The sequence below is a fragment of the Carya illinoinensis genome, chromosome 7, assembly GCF_018687715.1.
Source record: "Carya illinoinensis cultivar Pawnee chromosome 7, C.illinoinensisPawnee_v1, whole genome shotgun sequence".
Classification (NCBI taxonomy): domain Eukaryota; kingdom Viridiplantae; phylum Streptophyta; class Magnoliopsida; order Fagales; family Juglandaceae; genus Carya; species Carya illinoinensis.
This window is the reverse complement of record NC_056758.1, coordinates 3,357,419-3,383,405: the sequence shown is the minus strand read 5'-3', so window position 1 is coordinate 3,383,405 and position 25,987 is coordinate 3,357,419. Positions and strand designations below refer to the sequence as shown.

Sequence of the window (25,987 nt, the reverse complement as noted above, 5' to 3'; positions counted from 1 at the left end):
CATTCAGACTCAAAGTCGAGAAATCTGGAAATGTATTGTAAATGGACCTTATATTCCAACAAAAGTGGTTGATGGAGTAAAGGTAAAAAAGGAAGAAGAATAGTTTGATCGTGAAGACGATAGACTTTATACTTTGAATTTAACTGCTATGAATTTATTATTTAATGCTCTCAATGGAAATGAGTTTAATAGAATAATAACTTGTGCTACGGCAAAAAAAATTTGGGATAATTTGAAAGTTACTTATGAAAGAATTTCGTAAGTCAAGGAATAAAAATTTATATTCTTACTCATGAATATGAAATGCTTAAGATGAATGATGATGAATCTATTTCTAGTATGCACACTCGTTTTACTAACATCATAAACAGCTTGACAGCTCTTGACAAAGTTTATTCCAAAGTGGAGATAATAAGAAAAATTCTCAACTCTCTACCAAAACGATGGGAATCAAAAGTGACAGCGATTCTTGAAGCTAGAGACTTCAAAAAGCTCGAAATGAATGAATTTATCGGGTCACTTATCACCCATGAGTACACATTGAAAAGAGGAGAATAATAAGGAAAGCCAAAGAAGAGCTTGACACTTGAAGCTGTTTCTCATGAAAGTGAAAGTGATGAAGATGAGGAAAATGAAGACAAAGATGAAAAAGTTGCGATGATAACAAGAAGAATTCAGAGGTTCTTAAAGAAAAATAAAACTCCTCCGAGGAAATCATTCAAAAAATTTTTCAAGAAAGATTCAGGTAAAAATGACATTTTAATTTGTTATAAATATAATAAGTCTGGTCATATCAAACCAGATTGTTCTCTGCTAAAGAAAGATCAAAACAAGGGCAAGAAAGCAATGAAAGCTACATAGGATGATGATCCAAGTAGTTCAGATAGTGAAGCAAGTAATGGAGAATCAGCAAATCTTTATCTTATAGCTAAAGATGACATTGAGGTAACAAATCTTGATAATATTGAAGATCTTTCATGTGAAAAATTGCAAAATATTTTAAAAAAGGTATATGAGGAATTTGAAAAATTGGGTATCAAGCATACTGCTTTGAAAAAGAAAAATTTTTCTTTAACAAACGAAATTGATATTTTAATAAAAAAAAGTATCATTTTGAAATATGAAAATCTTGAATTGAATAAAAAGAAAACCGATTTAGAAAATATTGTTGAAAACTTTACGAATGGAAAAAGAAATTTTGAAAAACTTCTTGGTAGTCAAATATGTGTTTTTGACAAGACAGGTTTGGGATATATGCCAAAATAAAAATACAAATCTTATAAAAATTTCTTTGATAATCCTTCTACATCAAAGACTAATATTCAAAATTCTTTTCATAAAAATAATTTTGTCAAAAAAAGATATTATTGTAATCATTCAAATTTTTCATATATGTCACATGCTATTTGCAATTTTTGTAATAGAAATGGTCATAATTATCATACTTGTCCTATTAGAAGAAATCATACAATGACTATTAGGGTCATATGGGTACCTAAAAATCTTATTTCTTCTAATACTAATAAATAAAGGACCCAAAGAACTTGGGTACTAAGAAAAATCATTTTAATTGTTTTTATAGATATGCATGAAGTCATCCACAAGTAAAAACAAGTGATTTTTAGATAGTGGATGTTCAAGACACATGACAGGAGACAAGACTAAGTTCTTTGATCTTAGATCTAAAGAAAAAGGACACGTGACATTTGGAGACAACTCGAAATAGAGTTGTAAGTTTAGGAGAAATGAGGCACATAAAAATGAGGCACATAATGCCTTTACCAATTTATGCAAGAGAATTCAAAATGAAAAGGGCTATACTATTTCAAGTATCCAAAGTGATAAGGGGAAAGAGTTTGGGACGAGAACGTAGGCAGTGTGGCTGAACCTCGTTAACATACTAAGTTTGCTTCTCTCTTACCCTTACTCTTTATATTTATTACCATTTCGTATTTTGTTTATATTTTATATTGTATATTTGATTTATAATTATTTTTTTTTAATACAACTCAATTTACTCCTCTCTTATGTTAGTCATCTAGACAATAAAAAGTAAAATTAATACACCGTACAACAGTGTAGCATCATCCTCTTAGAAAAGAAAAATAATAAATACATATAATATAATAATATTATAAAAACAAATAATTCTATAAAATACTTTATAAAAATAATATTCTCTTATAAAAATACTTTTATTTTATAAGACGTGTCGTGAAAGGTATTGTTTGATTGTATCGTATCATTCATCTTAAAAAATCATGTAAAATACGTGCCAAATACCGTACGGCACGACAATTTTGAATTTCTCGCGGAAAGAAAGCACTCTGCCCGAGGGACAGATCTCACGCGCCCTTTAAAGGCGTCAGCACGTGTAGCTTCTGAAAAGCTAAGTATCCAGGTGGCAGTAACTGGATAGGCGGACCCTTCCCTCCCGGGCTTTTGAAAAGTTGAATGACTGATCGATAAGTACTGGTGATGGTCCCGATGGATCTTATTCACTAACTGTAAGGTGTAAACAGTTATTATCGTATGCCCAATAATAATAAAAAAAAAAAATCAATTCTTCTTTAATTTTCATTTATTAATTAATATTATAACGCTGTTCTTTAACGTTACGATTTCTTTTTTTTGAAAACGGTGGAGAGATAGGAGAGGTGAAGCTATACATATAGGGATTAATGAAAATTAAAAATTAAATAAAAAATTCTTAAAATATATTTTTTAATATTATTTACATTTAAAAATTAAAAAAATTAAATCATTTTAATATATTTTAAATGAAAGTTTAAAAAAATTATAATTATAAGATGAAATTAAATGATTTGTAGAACGAGGCTTTAAAGAGTTGAGTCAAATGTTTTTTTTTTTTACAAACATGGATGATAATATACTTATAATTATTTAATAATAGATTAATCCAATTATGTTCTTTTATTAGAAATAATTTTTAGTTTTATACAACTACTTTCTATTTCATGGAAGTGTAAAACAATTATAAAAAATTTGTCCAGTCTATTTTTTAATAAAGAAATATAAAAAAATGTGTATATTTTTACTTTTAGGACATGAGCTATAAAAGGAAAAAAAAAAAAAATCATAAAATGAGACTCATGTAAATATTTTTTTTTAATAATATGTCTTATATTTACTCACTTTTTTAAAAAAAATGTGTGTGAAATTTACACAATCTATAACTGTATAAATCATTTATCTTAGAAGAATATCAAATTAAAAAATTTGATTTAATTACTATCTAAATCAAAAGATTTAATTTTCATAATAAGACTTTTACCTTGTTTCATTTCCATATAATATATATATATATATATATATTTATTTATTTATAAATATGAATTTATAGTCTGTAATCAATTAATTGAGAATACAAAAATGTAGATCACTTCCAAGCTGTTCTATCATTCTCCTCCTACTCTATTCTTCATTTCAATTTCTACTATATTTTAATTTCTATTAGTAGACATTAAAGCGTAAATGTGGCTAGAATAACACTGAACTAAATTTAAAAAGAAAAAATAAGAGAATAGAAAGGAAAAAATATCGGATTGCCCTTGTCACCCTCCAGTCTGATCATGATAGATCATTGGTGCATATAAATTGAACGTGAATGAAACTGTATTCTATGACCAGAAGAAGGCTAGTGTTGGGATATTGATTCTAAGAGACTCAAATGGCGGTAATGTGGTATTGGCAACTAGTAAAAAGGAGGAGGCAGTTTCTGACCCTTTCTTCATTGAAATCCTTGCCATGTTGAGAGATTTGCAGATCTGTGCAAACATGGGGATAGACAATCTTATATCCTTGAAAATTAATAATTGTTTGGTGATGGTTTCAGAGATCAATCAAGACAGTGACTAGTCCTTCATGGACCAAAGTGTGCTGGTGCAGGAGATTAGAAGATTAATGCTAATGTTTCAGATCGTTTGTAATGTTAAACATGTAAATCGCATTGGTAATGAAGCTGCCGGCCATAGACTAGCTAGAAAAACTTGAAATGTGAAAAATATAAAGATGTGATGGGATGGTGTTCGAATTGTGAAATTGCCAGGAACCTTAGAACACTTGACCTTCGAACGTTGGCATACTGATGCAGGCCATTGAGGGGTCAAATAGTAGTAAGCGACAGAATCATCCTGGTAAAAGTAAACGGGCCTTTGAAGGGTCAAATAGAAGTAGTCGACAGAATCATCCTGGTAAAAGTAAATTCCGGTCGCCAAAACCAAGAAGGTAGCTGCAAGCACGTACGCTTTCGTTGTTAATTTAACCATGTTGTTGCTGTTGCAGTATAGTAGTAGTAGCAGTACTACTCCACCCACACATAAAAATGACGTTTTTTTATCAGTTCAGAATTAAACTTGGATGTTTAGGACATATGTATATAATAGGGCTAGCTAGAGAGCAGAGCTATAATATTGCTATATATGATATATTATAACTACTACATATCTTCTATATATAAAAAGTGTGTATGAAACGGAAAATCTTGTTTTAACGGTTTTTCTTGTTTTTTCGTTAAAGTTAACACCGTTTGTTTTAACGGTTTGACACATAAAATGAAGACATAAATGTTGAGAGAGATAGCATTCAATGTTGTTATATGATTTATTAATCTCAATAATTATAATACTTAATAGTTTATATAATAATAAGTAATTAAATATTAGTTATTATATTTTTCTCTTTCTCCTTAACATATACACGTGTATTAGGTGCATAAGACGTGAATCCCTAAGTATAATATACATATATTATACGTTTCTTAACTTAGATTATTGAGTATTCCAAATTTAAAAATCTCATATAATATATAATACAAATGTGTTTAATCAAGTGTAGCTTCCGCTAAGTCATATTCCATACGTAGGCTTGCTATGATAGGCACGTGACAAAGGCCGTGATCCTTGAGCTAATCAAGAAAGAGTAAATTCGGTCAATAATTTCAAAATATATTTTATGATTTATATATAGAAAATATTATACCACAAATTTTATAAAAAGATTATGTTTTAACTTTGTGTTGTCTCTGATCGACTCAACCAACAGCAAAATAAGAATTTCAATGTTGTCTCTATTGATTGTCTACAGGATGACATAAATTGATGAATTATAATACAAACATCAAACAACACATATTTTGAACTACCGTTTGTGTTAGACTTTTATTAAATTTTTCGCATACATCTTTACTATAATTATAGATGTTATAAACATGTATTAGATTATATGATATTTTGAACTAATTTTTTTATTTTCTCCAATATGGCTTAAATTATTAAGTGACATCAATAATTTTTATAAAATATATATTATTTTTTACAAATAATCATTTCATAAAATTAGACAAACGTGCTTTGCACGTTACTCCCACCTAGTATGCTTATTATGCACGTGTGAATGCATATGTAAAATCAACTCCGAAAATTAGAAATTAGGATGTTATATACTGAATGGATCATTAATTTGAAAACGATGATCATGATGATCAGTTGCTTTCGGCCTCCATTTATGGTTATCCTGCAACTTGCAACTTTCCATCATCTTGAGCCATTCGATCATTAATGTTGACTACCGAAGACTCTAACCACGAGTACTACTCCATAGATATACACTACTACAAAAAAAAGACTATTTTATGATTGATTTTATGCGACAAGAATAACTATTTACGATTAAAATATATTTATTTTTATCGAAAATAGTCATTTTCACAAGAAATAATTAGCCACAATTAAACAGTTTTCTTATAATGATAAGAAGCAGGCTCGATATCAATGTCATCAAAGTATAATGACATCTTAACAAACATTTTACCAATGGAAATAGGAAAATAGATTTTTTTTCGAATTTTTGTTTGAATTTGAGGATACAGAAATATTGGATCCTTTTTGCTCATTTAATTCTGTCTAAATTAAATTAATTGATATCAACCAAATTTCTTGCTTAAGTTAATTTTGAAATTTCATTAAAAAGGCAAAACGATATTCTCAGGAAAACAAATCATCAATATTGAGAATGTTTAAACCTCATGCTCTCTCCGTTCAAACATTTTTTTTTGGTTAAGCCTCTCTGTTTAATGGAGAGAAGGATTTAAAATCTCATATCCTCTATAGAAAAAGAGCCAATTTGATTTATTTATTTTTTTTCTTGTCACTTCAACGGATAAAAGTGTCCTCTAAGATTAGGTTGAATTTGGGTATATTATATAGCGAGCGAACTATAACACATAGTTGATGTGTGAATGCGGATCGACGTAATGGATACTGTAAGGGATGCATTGAAGAGTCTAACCATGACTCTATAGATGAGATTAACGATATCAATGTAGATAAAGTTAGTGACATCTTAACAATCACCAATAGAAAAAGGGAAGAATATTTTTTTTTTTAAAATTTTTGTTCGGATATATACGAGGGTCTCGATTGGGAGAAAGAGAGACACAGTAAATGGATCCTACATTATTTCTTGCTCATTTAATGTTGTCAGACAACATTAAATATTTAACAATCATTTTGCCTGTATTTGTTTGTAAATGCATTTATAAGGTACTTATTTGTCGACTGTCACAACACATGATTCACACACACCCACCATAATTTCCTTCCCCTGATGCATCTACACAGGATGCATTTATGTAGTTATCTGTAGACTGTCATCAAAAGGTAATTATCTATCGAGTCCTATCATCTACACATGATGCATTTAGGTAGTCTTATATACGTCGGCTGTGATCATGAATTCTGATTTGTTTGGAAAGGGAGATCATATTATTTTATATTAAAATTTTTTATAATTTTATTTCTCAAATATCATTAAAATATAGATATTTTTTAATTTTAAATATTTAACTTTTTTATATAATGATTATAATTTTTTTAAATTTTCAAATAAAATATAAAAAATAATATCACTTTTTCAAATTTCAAATTTTAAAACAAAAATATTAATATTAAGAATATATGTTCTAACAATAGTTTAATTTTATAACATTTTTATTCAATTTTCCCCCCTAATTTCTCAAAACTCAATAAAAATATATATTTAATTATTTCAAATCATTTCATTACTATATATTCACAAATCATTTCACTACTATTCATAGAATTTTTCTCTATCTCATTATCTAAACATGCCCTTAATTGTGAGTCCTAAATTACTCCCGAATAATTGTTCATAAATTCCTTTAAAAATTGCTGAATGCAGTCGCCATGCATAATCACGGGGGAAGCAGTTGCCCACGTTGAAAATGAAACACACCGTTTTAGTCAAGTGGCAAAACAATTTATACTCTATAATCAATTAATTGCGAATAAAAAAATGTAGACTTCCTGCAAGCTGTTCTCTCATTCTCCTCCTACTCTCTTCTTCATTTCAATTTCTACTATATTTTAATTTCTATTAGTAGACATTAAAGCGTAAATGTGGCTAGCATGATATTGAACTAAACTTAAAAAGACAAAGAAAAAAGAAGAGAATAGAAAGGGAAAAATATCGGATTGCCCTCGTCACTTGATCCAGTGTTAGAAACCTGATATTAATGATAGATCACTGGTTTTTGTAACAAATAAAAGTTATAAACATCTTTGACATCATTAATATTAATTAATAAACCCCACACAAAAAAACATTACTATTATTGTATGGGATTTGATTTTTGGTTTTATTCATGCACGAATATTGCTGATTATATAATAATTAGGGATACGTACATAAGATTGTAGAAGCCGGAATTACAGTACTACTACTTCATCATCTTTATTATAAATAGGAAATGCGATCGGGATGGAATCATCGACTTTACCGCATGAGGGATATTCATCCGTAGCCTCGCAATCCACAAATTTAGTGACTTCTTGATCTGTGCAAAGTATTGCTACTACCTGTCTGCCTGTAGTATTGCAGTATGCTAATTCTAATGCTACTATCTACTTCAATCTGTTTGAAATATGATTTTGGTATTGGTATACCGTGTATCTAATATCTGTAAAGATATGTAATTTATTTTTCTTGCAAATTAAGTTTTGCATTCCTGTTAGAAATCCCTTGACAGTATAATAAGTTAATAGTACTTGAGCAAGCGATTAAAAATCTATTAACAAATTTTTGTGTGTATTAGTGTATGTAGTCAGTTGGCAATAATGTATATGGTTCTAACTTTTGGGCTGCATTCATGAAGATTGAAGACTTCATTGATTTCAATTTTGGAGCCTATTTTTTGTTTTTAAGTTTAATATACTATGTTTCATTTCTTATTGTTGTAAAGTTAAAGTTATTTTTCATTCACTAGTTTGATTAGAAAGTAAATGTCATTTAACGTAATAATGCAAATGGTATCTCTAGAAGGCTTCATGATGTAAATTTAAATTTAAGTTGCTATTGCTATTATTCTCCATCAAAAAAATAAAAAAAATTGTTATTATTCTAATGTATTTATTTTAATTGTATATTTAATATTCTACAAATAAAATATAGGTAAACGAGCCGAGCTCGAGTTTTGGTTACATGTAAACGAGCTGAGTTCGCACAACCCAAGTTCACTCGAACTCTGATCGTTTACAGCCCTAGCCATGATTATGTATGTTTCTGCTCATGTTGATGATGAATAGACATGTTATAAGAATTTGTGAATGATATATGTTTATTTGAAGAGTATTTCAAAAATTAGGTCTAAGCTAAATTATATTTTACGGTATGATGTACTATTTATTGAATATTTGACTCATTTTTTGTTTGTTTGTTTGTTCTTTTCTACCTTCAACTGTCATCAATGATGATTGTAAGGACGTAAAGTTGGAGGACCAGGAGTAGATCTAGTGCAAAGACTTAGTTTCTTTTATGATTTTTGGATAAAAGTCACGCGTAGGGTTAATTTCTATTTTTATTTTACGTTTTTAGTTTTATGTTTTCAAAAAGTATTTAAAGATATGAATCTCTTTACCAGGCATATATTATTTATGTTAATAACATCTCAATCCTACGAAAACAGGGTGTTACATTAATAGACACAAAGTGCCATACAAAAACATTGAATCATAAATATCATATAATTAAACATATTATAATTTAAAAGAAAACTATGGCTACTTTAAAATGAAATAAATTAAGTTGTGAAAAGCTTCTTTGTTAAAAAAATAGGTTTACTTTCTTATAATTAACATAATTATTCAACTTTACAAGAATCTAATAATAATCATATCATTTAAATATTCTTAACATATTCCTTTATTTTTAAAATCACAACATAACACACCAGATTGCATGTTATCCATTTGAGAACAAAAAACCCCTCACACATTCCTTACTTCAAAACAAAAATACAAAGCATGAGCAGCATTCTCCATACCTTGGTTACATAGCACACAGGTTGCGTCATCCAGAACATGTTTCTTCTTTAGATTCAGGTAGGTTGGAAGCTTCTCTTGACATGCCCTCCATGCAAAAATCTTCATCTTCTTAGGGATTTTCAGATGCCATAATGACTTCCAAAACACAGCCTCAAATCTGCCACTAGAAGACTGCCCATTTGAATGATGTTGACTCTGTTGAAGATATCGATAAGCACTCTTAACTGAATAGCTTCCATTCTTCTCGTGACTCCAAAACAAAGAGTCTTCAGAATTTACAGAATCTTGTAATTTTAGGATCTGTTGAACTACATTTGGATTGAATAGAGCTCTTACCATATGAACATTCCACTAACCTGTACTTGCATCTATCAAGGAATGAACTTTTAAGTCTTCATCAACCTCAACCAAAGTTGAAACATTTAAACAATCCGGTAACCATGGATCATTAAAAACACGAACAGTTTGCCCATTCCCCACACGCCACTTACAGCCTTTTCTCAAACAATCAAGAGCTTCCCAAATTCCCTTCCAAACATAAGACGAGCTAGCACAAACTTTAGCTTCAAATAAACTTGAATTCGGAAAATACTTGGCTTTATAAACTTTGTAAAGAAGAGAATCCTCATTTCTTAAAAGCCTCCACCCTTATTTTGTCAAAAGGGCTAAATTAAAAAGATGGAGATCTCTAAAACCCATCCCGCATTGGAATTTTGAAAAACACAACTTCTCCCATCTACACCAATGTATTTTATTTTCCCGAGATTGATCACCCCACCAAAATTTTGCCATCATCATCTCTAACTCATGACACAGAGTTTTAGGAAACAAAAAACAACTCATGGCATAAGTAGGAATAGACATAGCTACAGCTTTTATGAGCACCTCCCTACCCCCTTGAGATAACAAATTCCCCTTCCATACCTGTAACTTCTGCCACACTCTCTTTTTTATATTAGAAAAAGCTTGTTTTTTTGACCTCCCAACCATGGGAGGCAACCCTAAATACTTCTCATATTGCTGTGTAAAGCTGCCACCCCACAACTGCATAATATCTCTTTTCCGGTCATCATTCACATTTTTGCTAAAGACCATAGAAGTTTTTTCCTTATTAATACATTGGCTCGAAGCTCGCTCATACTTGTTCAACAAAGATTGGATCTTCACATTTGTAATCACATCAGCTTTACAAAATATGACATTATCATCCGCAAATAACAAGTGGTTTATTCTAGGAGCACCTCTACAAATCCTTATTCCTTTCACCCCTGTCCTACCAGCATTTCTTTTTAGCAAAGAAATAAGACCTTCCGTGCACAAAAGAAATAAATATGGTGATATGGTGATAACGGATCCCCTTGCCTAAGGCCCTGAGAAGGAATAATAGGGCCTTTAGGACTCCCATTGACTAAAACAGAGAAAGAAACTGTTCTAACACACTGCATAATTAAAGAAATCAGTTTCTTATCAAAACCAAGGGACTCCATTATTTTTTCTAAAAACACCCATTCTACCCTATGATAGGCTTTACTCATGTCAAGTTTGAGGGACATAAACCCCTTCCAACCCTTTCGCTTAGTACGAAGGAAATGCAGCAACTCATATGCAACAAGCACATTATCAGAAATCTGTCTACCAGGAACAAATGCGCTTTGAGTATTAGAGATAGCATCCGGCAATACTCTCTTAAGTCTATTTGCAATGACTTTAGAAAGAATCTTACAAAGCACATTACACAGACAAATAGGACGGAAATATGCTACCTTTGAAAGAGAAGCTTTCTTAGGGATTAATGTAATGAAAGTATGGTTTAAACCTCTAGGAAACATTCCAGAATTCAAAGCTAAAAGTAAAGCATTGGTAATAGAATTACCTATCACACCCCAATATTTCTGAAAGAAAAGAGGAGGCATACCATCCGGCCCAGGGGCCTTAGAAGGGTGCATCTGTTTTAAAGCTACCTCCACCTCCTCAGCAACATATGGTTTTAACAGTTCCTCATTCATCTCAGCAGTGACTTTGGCCTCCACACCTGAAAGAATATCCTCCATATCCACATGATCTGCAGTAGTGAACAGATTTTGAAAATATTCAGTAATTAAGACATCCATTTGATCCCCTTTATGCCAAAGACCAGACTCATCTTGCAACTGAATGATGCTATTCTTTCTTCGTCTAGTGGATGCCTTGGAATGAAAATATCGGGAGTTACAATCCCCTTCTCTTAGCCACTTCACTCGAGATCGTTGCTTCCATATTAACTCATCCCTTTCAATCCATTTTTGAACTTCAAGACATGCTTGTTTATGTTCCTCTAGAAAATTTGATCCCGAATCATTCTCTTCTAAACATTTCAGTCTCCTTTTAGCAGTAGCTAAATTCTTCTGTACAATGCCAAAAGAAACCTTATTCCATCTTCCCAGCTCAGTAGCACAGCGATAAATCCTCCCCATAATCTGATCCAAAAAATGAGGACCATTTCTCTGACACCATGCCCTCTCAATAATCGAAAAACATTCATTTTCGCCCACCCACATAGCCTCAAATCTAAACAACCTCCTATTCCTCCTTCTAATCAAAGCACCTTCAGTATCCAACCATAAAGGAATGTGACCAGAGTAGGCTGCAACTCCATGTTTAACTTGAAGGTTTAGATACATTTAACACCACAAAGAATTGGCAAGAAATCTATCTAATCTTTCCTTCACTAAACCCTCCTCCCCACTATGGTTACTCCAAGTAAAAGGAACCTCCTCATAACCCAAATCTCTCAACTGGCACTCCGATAAAACCCCTCTAAACTCCCTCATCTGTGATTCACTTCTTATGTTTCCACCCAATTTCTCAGAATGATCTAAGATTTCATTGAAATCCCCAAAAACTAGCCATGGTAGAACAACCCCATGGCCCAAAAACTTCAAGAGACTCTATACTTCAGACCGCTGCCCACTCTCGGGATGACCATACACCCCTGTCAACAACCATTCCTCCCCATCACAGTTTTTAATAGATGCATGAATATGATTTCTAGAATAACTAACAATCGTCAGATAAATGTTATCCTTCCAAAAGAGAGCCAGCCCTCCACTTCGACCCACACTGTCAACACCAAAACAACACCGAAAACCCAATCTAAACTTACAAAAATCCAACCGGCATGATGATAATTTCGTTTCTTGCAAAAACAAAATTTGGGGATCTTCACTCGTGAGTAAGTCACGAAGAGTATGAATGCTCCATGGGTTCCCAAGCCCACGGAGATTCTATGATAAAATTTTCATTGTAATCGGCGGGGCTGATCACCAGCCACCGCCGCTCTCTCTATAAACACCTCCACCGAAGAAGAGGAAGTAGATGAAGATTTACCTCTTTTTGCGTCAGCCTCCACAATCGGACTCCCCTTCCGTTTCTTGCCATGGTTTGGAGGAAAAACCCCTTCGGTCTGTTGGACAGAAGCTACCTCAACACCATTCGCCGAAGTTACTTCATGCGGTTGGGTTTGAACCTTCTGCAATGCCCTAAAACCCGATCTTTGACCCCTTTTCCTTTGAGCACTGCTATGGGAGCCAGACATGCCAAAAGGCCTTGAGCCTTTGTTACCCGATGGGCCAGACTCAAAGCCCAAGAACAAATGAGGGGCCTCCAGCACCAGAACATCCATAAGCCCATCCTCATCTTGATTCTTCTGAACGACATTTAAGTCAACCGTTTCAACCACTTCCGTATTTGAACCTCCTACATCCACGGAAGATTCCAAAACAGCAACCCCCTCATTCAACCCAGACGGTGTAATAATCGGATTAGATGAAGATTCAGTGTTTGCAGATATTTCGGCCCCTTCAAATTCCGGATTTCTCTCCCTCACTGGATCCGTAACCGTCAGAACTTCACTACCCTTTACGTTACCAACCAGCCGTGAACCAGTCTCAATCGGAGCAACCATAGCCGCCTCTGCTGTAGCCGTAGCAGCCATTGTAGAGACGTCCTCCTCCCCTGCGGGAAGAATGGAATCCCGCTCGTAACCATGGACCGTATGGAAGTCTCTGGGAATCGACTTGGTTTGTATCAATAGTCTCACATTCCTTTAAAGTATGACCCAGAGTTCCACAGTGGAAGCATAAATCCGGTAGCCTTTCGTAAGTAAACTGCACCCAACAGGACACCCCCTCCTCCACAATCATACGCTTCCAACGTAATAGAGGGTTGGTAATATTGATGAGAACCCTTACTCGCATGTATTCCCCCCACTCCATCTCACCGTTGTCTAAATCGACTTCAAAAACCTCCCCCAACACACCCCCAACTAATCTCCCGATATACTCATTACGGGCCATTAACGGTAAATCGTGTAAACGGACCCAAAAAGGAGCATGCACCAGTTCTATCTTACCAACCTGCAACCTACCGTCAAATTCCTTCAACAGAACCAAATGCTTATTGAACGACCACGGACCCTCACGCATAACCTTAAGTTTATCTCTCGTATCTTCGAACTTAACCAACGTAAACTCAGAATTGAGATCACGAAATTTCACACCCTTCACCAGTCGCCAAACTTTCCTCATCGTCTGCTTAAACGCCTCATGATTATAATGCTTCTTGATCAAAAGCTTCATAATCAAACAACTCGCCCCACGTTCTAAAACATCCTCCAGCCGACTAGTCTCCACCGAAACTGCTTCATTCTCCTTCTCAGTTAAAGACAAACTTGCATAAAGTTCATCTAATGCATCCGCCATTCCGAAAACCTCGTACGAGAGATGAGAGAAAAAACCTCTACTCTAGCCAGAGAGAGCATAACATAACACATAATTGTAACTTATCAGGCCAATTGCTTAAACTCGTTTAATAAAATAGATTAAATCAGATTTGAGCGTTTAACGTAATTTTAAACACTTATTAATTACTACTAAAATGAAATTATAATATTAATAGTAAATCATATAATTAAATTCTTTAATTTCTATTTAGAAAATATAACATAATAATTTTATTAACATCAAGGTAAATAGACAATGGGACTATTAATTGAAATAAGGGCTCAATATTATACTTTACCTAACTCCCTTAAAAATTTTCTAACGTAGTTTCGGTAAAAATACACAAACTCAATCTGATTTAGAGCAAAGTCCATTTGTTTAATACAAGATAATAGTCAATAATATAATTTACTTAAAAATATTATATATCCAATATAAGCCTTTGAAACTTAAAAAAAAAAAAGGAAGCCCGTAATGAAATAAAACAAGCAAGCTTAAATGTAAACAACAGTCAACACACATCCTGCATTATATATTGTATAAAGGGCATAACCGTAATTCTAAACTCACTAAAATGTAAACCTAAGAGGACACCAGAGTATCAGAAAATATTCTAAAGCTATAATTGTGCGGCAGTTTCCGATGTGTGTTGATTTATTTATTAGATTTTAGTTTTTTTTTTATTATTTATTTATCTATTTTTCATTATTTTATATTACTATTTAATACTTTTCATTAACATTTTTTTCCAACAAAACCCATCAATGACATCTAGGGCCAATAAATCATCAGTAGAATATTGAACCGGGTCGTTACATACTCTCTTCTTCATTTCAATTTCTACTATATTTTAATTTCTATTGGTAAACGTTAAAGCGTAAATGTGACTAGCATAATATTGAACTAAATTTAAAATAAAAAAAGAGAATAGAAAGGAATTAAAAAATATCGGATTGCTAGACAAACCTGATCTGCATGATAGATCACTGGTTTTTGTAACAAATAAACATTATTAACAACTTTGACATCATTAATAATTAAACCCCATAAAAAAAAAACATGATTATTTTATGGGATTTTTGGTTTTATTAATTGTTGCCCAGATGACTAACACAAGAGGGGGGTGAATTGAGTTGTATAAAAAAAAATAACAATTATAAATCAAATATATAATATAAAATATAAACAAAATATAAAATAACAATAAATATAAAGAGTAAGGGTAAGAGAGAAGCAAACTCAGTATGTTAACGAGGTTCGGCCCCACTGCCTACGTCCTCGCCTCAAGCTACCCCTTGAGGATTCCCAAATTCACTATTCAACCTCCTTCAGGTGGAGATAGAAACCTATTACACCTTTGAACAATACCGCTACAAAGGATCCGTGTAGAACACCCTCTACACTTGCAATCACCTTACACGTGATGATTCAACTATTCCCCATGTAGAATACTTTCTACACACACAAGGGTTATACACACTCTTTTTCTGATATAAGAGCTGATAGTGGGTAGGTTATCAGAAAACACTTCTCAATGAGTGAAATAAGAACAATACAGCGCAAACTATATCTCTCAAAATGAACAAGGATTAAGGCTCAATACTTAGAGAAGAGAGAATGAAAGCTTTGAATGAATGTTATATGCTCTTGGTGTTGTGAATGTGAAGCTCTCAATTGATCTATTTATAGGCATATGAGACTTCATATTCAAATTTAAAAAGATTCACATGTCAAAGACAACATCATTCACTTTTTCAAAAAATTCAAATAAAAGCTTCTTCTTTTTCAATTGTTAAAGACAACATCATTCACTTTTTCAAAAAATTCAAATAAAAGGTTCTTCTTTTTCAATTGTCAAAGACAAGATCATTCACTTTTTCAAAAAAAATCAAACCTAATCTTTTACTTTTGGCATATGACAAAATGAGCACACTTTCATTTTCAAAAAATTCAAACCTAATCTTTTACTTTTTGTATAAGTCTAAAAAAGCATCAATCACTTTTGAAAATATTCAAATAAAACATGCACATGTGAAAGATGACAATCAATCATCTTTAATATTTTCAAAGTTCAATCCTTTAATCAAGGCATGCACATGCAAAAGATGACAATTAATCATCTTTCAAAATTTTCAAATTTAATTTTCAAAAATATTCATGCACATGTGGAAAATGTATTTTAATGCTTTATGATAAAATATTAATTTTGAGCATTAATCCTAATTTCGAATTTTGAAGAGATTTACAACATTACTCTATAATTTTAATGTGAACTTGTTCCCATCTTGCTCATGCTTATTTCCTTGATGTGCTTGACTCCATTGTGTAGACAACTTGAGCTTGAGATTTCTTTATTCTTTGAATTCATTTGTTATCATCAAAATCCATGTGTAGATTTATAATCACATGAAACTTGAAACCTTGAGTTCAACAATCTCCCCCTTTTTGATGATGACAAATATTTGATAGAACTTGAAACCTGTATTAATACTTAAGCTCCCCCTGAAAATATGCGTTAGTTTTTCAAGTAAAAGTATAAATATAATTCCAAGCATATATAACAAGTTTAGCAATTTAAACAATGTTAATGTTCTAGTCTAAAACTTCTCCCTCTTTTGGCATCATTAAAAAGGATCGGCAGCAAATAAATGGACTAAAGAAAACGATGTGTTTAATAGTCACTGTAGATAGTTGAAAAATGGAGCCGTCTGTGACCCGACAAGTGCTGCAAAGACTCGAGGCCTAACTCTATGAATTTAATACGGCTGAAGATTTAAACAATCGCCTGATGTTGTTGACAAACGGGATTGAAGGCTCCGAGTTTCTATAAAAAAATGATCATTTTCATCTATCGGATGCCAAAAAAATAATCGCTTCTTGACCTGAGTTCTGTTTTTCCACAACGATAGAATGGCTGAGCAATTTTCTTCCACTAATGTTCCAGACTTGAATCAGGAACTCTTGACGCATCAATCATCAATCTTCTCTCCTAAGGCCGTCAATACCATGATAGGAGCAGTGAACCGTTTTTCTAGTAAGGCTGATTCTGAGATTATTGCAGAATCAAGAATGCTCAGTAGTCAATATGCTGTCTCTGTTACGATCTTGTCTCGAAGGTTAATGGCGAGGGTGAGTGAGATTGATCATCTTAACATGCAAATATCTGAGTTACGACAGAAGCTTGCTAATAAGGATAGTGAGAATAAAAGGCTAAAGCAAGAAAACCAAGAGTTGAAAAAATTTGCAGATTGGTATGCTCATGATCTGCAACCACGAATAGAGGAGCTGGAATGAGAAAGGGTTCAGATACAAGGTCAACATCGGCAGATAACAGCAGAGGTTCACCGTTTACTAGAAAAATAGGGACAATCTACTGTTAATCTCGCTGGGTTAGTAAGAAAACTTTTGACAATGTGTGTCCAGCATATCTTGTATTTCTTTTGACTAAATAAGATTTGAAGAGAAAATAGTTTGTCTTATTCTTTATGCTATCTCTATAAAATCAGTCCTGAAGTTCATCCAATCCGCATCAAGTTTTCATCTCATCTCTATAACTCATCTGCATTCCTTCAGTATTCTCGTTTTAAGCCTTCTATTTTTTTTTTCTCAATGGCTCATTCTTCTAACATTTCTCTAGATCCATCCATGAGGCATTCTGCATCTCAACCTCCTGTCCTTTCTGCAGCTGCCATTGGTGCCATGTTGCAGCAAGAAAATAATAATCTGACTAATAAGTCAGATTCTGATGCTATTTATGACTTGGTGAGTCTTGGGACTCGCTACTCTTCCTCTATTGTTGCTTTTTCTCAGCGGCTACAAGCCAAAAATCATGAAGTTGAAAGGCTCAAAGAACAAATTGTTGTACTTCAACGAATTGTTCAAGAGTCTCATACAAGGGAAGGAATCATTCGGCAGAAGAATAAACAGTTAAAATCTTTATTAGATTCTTCATTCCGCTTGCCGGTTCCCATGAATAAGAATGACATGATATTGTATGAAGAGAATGAGCGTCTCAAACATGAGGCTAAGAATCTCAAGTTTATGTAAAAGTATTTAAAAAATCTATCTCTATTTTTATTGACTCTGGTCTATCTTTTAAGAGATATTCATAACATGCATCATACCTATTTCTCTTCTGATCATACATAATCTATCTTCTGGTAAAGGTTTTGTGAAAATATCTGCTAACTGATCGTGTGTGTTTGTGAACTCTAATATTATATCGTCTTTTTGCACATGATCTCGAAGAAAATGATACCTTATTTCAATATGCTTAGTTTTAGAATGTTGTATTGGGTTCTTTGAAAGATTTATAGCACTTGTATTATCACATTTGATTGGAATGTGATTATACTTGAGTTTAAAATCTTCAAGTTGTTGCTTCATGTAGAGAACTTGAGCACAACAACTACCCGCAGCAACATATTCTACCTCAGCAGTAGATAGTGCAACAGAATTTTGTTTTTTACTAAACCAGGAAACTAATGCATGACCTAAGAAATGGCATGCTCCACTAGTGCTTTTTCGATCTATTTTACAGCCAGCATAATCTGCATCTGTGTAGCTGATTAGATTGAAAGATGTGTGCTTAGGGTACCACAACCCTAGGTTAATTGTACCACTAAGATATCTAAGAATGCGCTTAACTGCAATTAAATGTGATTCTTTTGGAGATGATTGAAAACGTGCACATAAGCACACACTAAACATAATATCTGGTCTACTGGCTGTTAAATATAATAAGCTACCAATCATACCTCGATATATCTTCGAGTCAACTGGCTTACCGGATTCATCTTTATCAAGTTTAGTTGATGGGCTCATTGGTGTTCCAATTTCCTTAGCATTTTCCATCCCAAATTTTTTCAGTAATTCTTTAATATATTTTGATTAATTGATGAATGTCCAACTTTTTGCTTGCTTAATTTGCAATCCGAGAAAAAATGTAAGTTCACCCATCATGCTCATCTCAAATTCTTCCTGCATAGTCTTAGCAAAAACTTGACACATATTTTCATTAGTAGCACCGAATATTATATCATCAACATAAATCTGAATCAAAAGAATATCATCATTTTCATATTTAATGAAAAGAGTTGTGTCGATTTTTCCTCTTGAAAAACCTTTTTCAATCAAGAAACCACTGAGTCTCTCGTACCAAGCTCTAGGAGCTTGTTTAAGTCCATATAGTGCTTTTGTGAGTTTGAAAACATGATTTGGGGAAATATGATTTTCAAAATCTGGAGGTTGCTTAACATATACCTCTTTATTTATAAAACCATTTAAGAAAGCACTTTTAACATCCATTTGAAAAAGTTTGAAATCTTTATAACAAGCATATGCAAGTAGCATTCGAATAGCTTCTAATCTTGCGACAGGTGCATATGTCTCATCATAATCGATTCCTTCTTCTTGATTAAAACCTTGGGCTACAAGTGGAGCCTTATTTCTAGTAATGACTCCAGACTCATCTTTCTTGTTTCTAAAAACCCATTTTGTTCCAATAATAGTATGATTTTTGGATCTAGGAACAAGTGTCCAAACATCATTTCTTTCAAATTGATTCAACTCTTCTTGCATAGCTAGAATCTAAGATTCATCAAGAAGTGCGTCATCAATATTTTTGGATTCAATTTGAGATAGAAAAGCAGTATGATTACAAATATTTCTAAGAGATGATCGAGTACTTACACCTTGTGAAGGTTCTCCCAAAATTTGTTCCACTGGATGATCTTTCACAAATTTCCACTGTTTGGTTTCATCTTGTATTAAATTTTGATGATCTTTCCTGATGGCTCCATGTTGAACTTCCTCTATTGCTTTCTCTTTGTTGAGATTGAGACTTTCAATTTTACCTATTCCCACGATCTTCCCTTTCGAGTTGTCTCCAAATGTCACGTGTCCTTCTTCTTTAAATCTAAGATCAAAGAACTTAGTTTTGTCTCCCGTCATGTGTCTTGAACATCCACTATCTAAAAACCATTTATTTTTGCTTGTGGATGACTTCATGCATACCTATAAAAACAATTAAAATGATTTTTCTTGGTACCCAAGTTCTTTGGGTCCTTTATTTATTAGTATTAGAATAAACAAGATTTTTAGGTACCCATATGACCCTAATAGTCATTGTATGATTTCTTCTAATAGGACAAGTATGATAATTATGACCATTTCTATTACAAAAATTATAAATAGCATGTGACATATATGAAAAACTTGAATGATTATAATAATATCCTTTTTTGACAAAATTATTTTTATGAAAAGAATTTTGAATATTAGTCTTTGAGGTAGAATGATTATCAAAGAAATTTTTATAAGGTTTGTATTTTTGTTTTGGCATATATCCCAAACCTGCCTTGTCAAAAACACATTTTTGACTACCAAGAAGTTTTTCAAAATTTCTTTTTCCATTCGTAAAGTTTTCAACAATATTTTCTAAATCGGTTTTCTTCTTATTCAATTCAAGATTTTCATCTTTCAAAATGATACTTTCTTTTCTTAAAATTTCAATTTCGTTTGTTAAAGAAGAATTTTTCTTTTTCAAAGCAGTATACTTGATACCCAATTTTTCAAATTTCTCATAAATCTCTTCTAAAACATTTTGCAATTCTTCATATGAAAGATTTTCAATATTATCAAGATTTGTTACCTCAATGTCATCTTTAGCCATAAGACAAAGATTTGCTGATTCTTCATTGCTTGCTTCACTATCTGAGCTACTTGAATCATCATCCCATGTAGCTTTCATTGCTTTCTTGCCCTTGTTTCGATCTTTCTTTAGTAGAGGACAATCTGGCTTGATATGACCAGGTTTATTGCATTTATAACAAATTAAAGTATCGTTTTTACCTGAATCTTTCTTGGAAAACTTTTTGAAAGATTTCCTCAGAGGAGTTCTATTTTTCTTCAAGAACCTCTGAATTCTTCTTGTTATCATCACAACTTCTTCATCTTTATCGTCATTTTCCTCATCTTCATCACTTTCACTTTCATGAGGAACAACTTTAAGTGCTAAGCTCTTCTTTGGCTTTCCTTCTTCTTCTCCTCTTTTCAATGTGTACTCATGGGTGATAAGTGACCCGATGAGTTCATTGACTTCGAGCTTCTTGAGGTCTCTAGCTTCAAGAATCGCTGTAACTTTTGATTCCCAACGTTTTGATAAAGAGTTGAGAATTTTTCTTACTATCTCCACCTTGGAATAAACTTTGCCAAGAGCTGTCAAGCTGTTTATGATGTTAGTAAAACGAGTGTGCATACTAGAAATAGATTCATCATCATTCATCTTAAACATTTCATATTCATGAGTAAGAATATAAATTTTTGATTCCTTTACTTGCGAAGTTCCTTCATAAGTTACTTCCAAGTTATCCCAAATTTCCTTTGCCGTAGCGCAATTCATTATTCTATTAAACTCATTTCCATTAAGAGCATTATATAATAAATTCATAGCAGTTAAATTTAAAGTATAAAGTCTATCGTCTTCACGATCAAACTCTTCTTCTTCCTTTTTGACCTTTACTCCATCAACTACTTTTGTTGGAATATAAGGTCCATTTACAATACATTTCCAGATTTCTCTACCTTGAGTTTGAAGAAATATTCTCATTCTAACTTTCCAGAATGAGTAATTATCTCCACAAAAAAGTGGAGGCCGACTGCTAGATTGACCTTCACCAAATGAAGCTGCAATGTTAGCCATAAGATCTTAACTCAAAAAATAGTTAATCTTATAATAGAGCTCTTAGCTCTGATACCAATTGTTGCCCAGATAACTAACACAAGAGGGGGGGTGAATTGAGTTGTATAAAAAAAAATAACAATTATAAATCAAATATATAATATAAAATATAAACAAAATATGAAACAACAATAAATATAAAGAGTAAGGATAAGAGAGAAGCAAACTCAGTATGTTAACGAGGTTTGGCCCCACTGCCTACGTCCTCGCCTCAAGCTACTCCTTGAGGATTCCCAAATTCACTATTCAACCTCCTTCAGGTGGAGATAGAAACCTATTACACATTTGAACAATACCGCTACAAAGGATCCGTGTAGAACACCCTCTACACTTGCAATCACCTTACACGTGGTGATTCAACTATTCCCCGTGTAGAATACTTTCTACACACACAAGGGTTATACACACCCTTTTTCTGATACAAGAGCTGATAGTGGGTAGGTTATCAGAAAACACTCCTCAATGAGTGAAATAAGAACAATACAACGCAAACTATATCTCTCAAAATGAACAAGGATTAAGGCCCAATGCTTAGAGAAGAGAGAATGAAAGTTTTGAATGAATGTTGTATGCTCTTGGTGTTGTGAATGTGAAGCTCTCAATTGATCTATTTATAGGCATATGAGACTTCATATTCAAATTTAAAAAGATTCACATGTCAAAGACAACATCATTCACTTTTTCAAAGAATTCAAATAAAAGGTTATTCTTTTTCAATTGTCAAAGACAACATCATTCACTTTTTCAAAAAAATCAAACCTAATCTTTTACTTTTGGCATATGACAAAATGAGCACACTTTCATTTTCAAAAAATTCAAACCTAATCTTTTACTTTTTGTATAAGTCTAAAAAAACATCAATCACTTTTGAAAATATTCAAATAAAACATGCACATGTGAAAGATGACAATCAATCATCTTTAATATTTTCAAAGTTCAACCCTTTAATCAAGGCATGCACATGCAAAAGATGACAATCAATCATCTTTCAAAATTTTCAAATTTAATTTTCAAAAATATTCATGCACATGTGGAAAATGTATTTTAATGCTTTATGATAAAATATTAATTTTGAGCATTAATCCTAATTTCGAATTTTGAAGAGATTTACAACATTACTCTATAATTTTAATGTGAACTTGTTCCCTTCTTACACATGCTTATTTTCTTGATGTGCTTGACTCCATTGTGTAGACAACTTGAGCTTGAGACTTCTTTATTCTTTGAATTCATTTGTTATCATCAAAATCCATGTGTAGATTTATAATCACATGAAACTTGAAACTTTGAGTTCAACATTAATGCATATTGCTGATTATATAATAATTAGGGATACATATATAAGATTATAGAAGCTGGAATTACAGTACTGCTACTTCATCATCATCTTTATTATTACTAGGAAATGCGATCGGGATGGATTCCTCGACTTTACCGCATGTGGGGGCCTCTTCTTCCGGAGCAGTGCAATCCATAAATTTAGTTACTTCTTTGTCTGTGCAGAGTTTTACTTCGACCAGTCGTTTAGGACCGCTCTTCTTCCACTTGCATGTAAATGGCCCCGGCTTCTTCCCTATTTCTGACGACGTTTGAATGGCATCAATGTAATCTCTGAGAAAATACGATTTATTTCCGGGAGTAATGTCTTTTTTCATAAAAGAAGTACACCGGAAAATAAAAAATAAACATATCCGTGTTAGTTTTTTTATTTGGAAAAAATAATCCAAAAAATAATATTGACAGAAAGTCAAAAAAAAGAGAAATATTATTTTGCCCCCTCACTTTGACATCTCATGTATTTTTATTTTTTTATTTAATAATTAAGGAAGTGGTTATTAGTGTATTGATTTTTTTTTTATATTTTCAAAAAATTGTTTTAGAATGATAAAAAAAATATGAATAAAAAAATTAAAAAAAATAATAAAATGATTTTATACTAACAGTAAGATGGACCTGTCATCGGCAGCGACAGAGTAGTGGGACTAAAAAAGAAAAACACCGAATTACCCTTTGCTTCAAAGATTTTAAGCAGCCGGGCTTGATTGCACATTCCACAAGTTTTGTAGAAATACTCGTTCTGACGTTGGGATTCGAAGGTGCAGCTGCCATGCTTGTTCCATTCGTGCTTCCACAAGTCTCTGTTCTGATCTGGGACTTCTGAGAGGCTCGGCCAGATTTTGTTCATCTCCGCCATGAGTGCAGTGTCGTTTGCCAGCTGTAAAAAAAATAATAACAACAACAAGAAGAAGTAAAAACATTATGTTAAAATGTCGCTCGATCGTTGCAACTCTTCTAAAAATAAAATTATGGGGTGCGCGCAATGTCAATTTGGTTGTCGAAAGAGACTTGAGGGACATATAAAAAGCATAAATATATATAATACCTTTTCATAGTCAAAATCCTTTCCACTGCAATCGTATTGCTTATGATTCTTCGTCTGTGCCCACAACCCGTGAATAGTGAAATTGCCAGGAACCTCAGAACAATTGACGCCCGAACATACTGATGCAGGCCATCGAAGGGTCAAATAGAAGTATTCAAAAGGACCATCCTGCAGCAGGTAATAAAAGTAAACCCCGATCGCCGAAACCAAGCAGCTAGCAAGCAACCCTGTCGTCATTATAAGAGAAGTGAGCTTTTGTGATCAAATTTTTGTGACTAAAAGGACTATTTTTCACGAAAACCGTGGGAAATAGTCATTTTGGTCATTAAATTTTGGCCACAAAAGCCCGCTTCTCTTGTGTTGTTAATGCAACCATGTTGCTCTTGCTGTTGCACTCCAGTGCCCACACTGCATAAAATGTTTTTGAGTTCAGAAGACTTTGATGTTGGGACATACGTATATATAGAGAGCGAGCTATAAAATAGTAATGTGTGAATGCAGATGTAAAATCAACTCCGAAAATTGAAAAGGATACTCATGTATGGATGGATGGATATGGATCATAATTAATTGCTGTAATGTGATGATGACCCAATGTAAATATTAATTAATGTCGCTAAAGTTGGTGGTCATACGTCGGCTGTCATGAACTCTAAGGGCTTGTTTGGAAAGTGAGGTCATTTCTTTTCATTTCAAAATTTTTCATAATTTACTACTCAAATATTATTAAAATATAGACACTTTTCAATTTCAAATATTCAACTTTTTCATCCAATTATTACAACTTTTTTAAATTTCTAAACAAAACACAAAAAATGATACTATTTTTTCAAATTTCAAAACAAAAATATTAAAATTAAAAAAAATATTCTAATAATATTTTAATTTTATAATATTTTTATTCAATTTCCCCCCATAATTTCTCAAAATCCAATAAAAATATCTTATCTCAAATCATTTTACTACTATATATTCATAAATAATTTCACTACTATTCACATAATTTTTATCTCATCTCATTATTTAAACATATCCTTAATTGTAGCTAGGACTCCAGAAATAATTGTTCATATATAAATTCCTTTTACAGCATTCATCGTGGTAATTACGTTTATCATGGCTTCTAAGCATTTACGTATATATAGGGGCAATGTTAAAAATTATTATCATTCACACGTTTCACTCAACGCCAATGACTCAAAATTTATTGATCAGCGCCTCATGAGGAACATAAAAACATAAATATAGGGGCAATGTTAATGCAACCATGTTGCTGTTGCAGTTGCAGTACTAAAATGTTTTTAGTTCAGAAAACTTGGATGTTGCGGCATATATACGTATATGTAGAGAGCTATATATATATATATATGCATGCATGTGTGAATGTAGATGTAAAATCAACTCCGAAATTTGAAAATTAGGATATATACTGAATGGATGGATGGATGAATAGATCAATATTCATTGAAAAGGATGATCATGATGAGTTGCTTTCCTTCATTAATTTATGGTTATGCATGCAACTTGCAACTTTCCATCATCATCTTGAGCCATTTGATCATTGTTGACTACCGATCGAAGCAGGACGCGATATCAATGTGGCCAAAGATCAGAAAAGGATTTCTTCAAATTTTTGTTCGAACCTGAAGATCTCAATAGAGAGAGGGACGTGACATGAGAAATAAATCTTCATTTAATACTGTCTGAAATTTTATCCAAGCAACAATAAAGTTTAACAACC

General features: G+C 32.6%; 1 protein-coding gene across 2 annotated transcripts; it reads right to left on the bottom strand.

Annotated features, from left to right (window-relative positions):
• Positions 1 to 23,160: 23,160 nt before the first annotated feature.
• Positions 23,161 to 24,663, bottom strand: LOC122317225 (ribonuclease S-7-like). Of its 2 annotated transcripts, none has more exons than XM_043134197.1 (3): positions 24,247 to 24,663; positions 23,805 to 24,078; positions 23,161 to 23,508 (listed from the first exon to the last, which is right to left on the bottom strand). In XM_043134197.1, exons 1-3 carry the CDS (start codon positions 24,481 to 24,483, stop codon positions 23,225 to 23,227), a joined length of 795 nt encoding a protein of 264 aa, XP_042990131.1. In that variant the 5' UTR covers positions 24,484 to 24,663; the 3' UTR covers positions 23,161 to 23,224. The 2 variants fall into 2 exon arrangements, with proteins under 2 accessions (XP_042990131.1, XP_042990132.1); XM_043134198.1 differs by having other exon boundaries at positions 23,871 to 24,078.
• Positions 24,664 to 25,987: the final 1,324 nt, after the last annotated feature.

Coding starts and splice junctions, on each gene's coding strand:
- LOC122317225 (XM_043134197.1), bottom strand. CDS start 24,483: ATGACGACAGGGTTGCTTGCTAGCTGCTTGGTTTCGGCGATCGGGGTT. Junction 24,079..24,246: donor AGGATTTTGACTATGAAAAG/GTATTATATATA, acceptor TTTTTTTTACAG/CTGGCAAACGACACTGCACT. Junction 23,509..23,804: donor GATGACAGGTCCATCTTACT/GTTAGTATAAAA, acceptor TTATGAAAAAAG/ACATTACTCCCGGAAATAAA.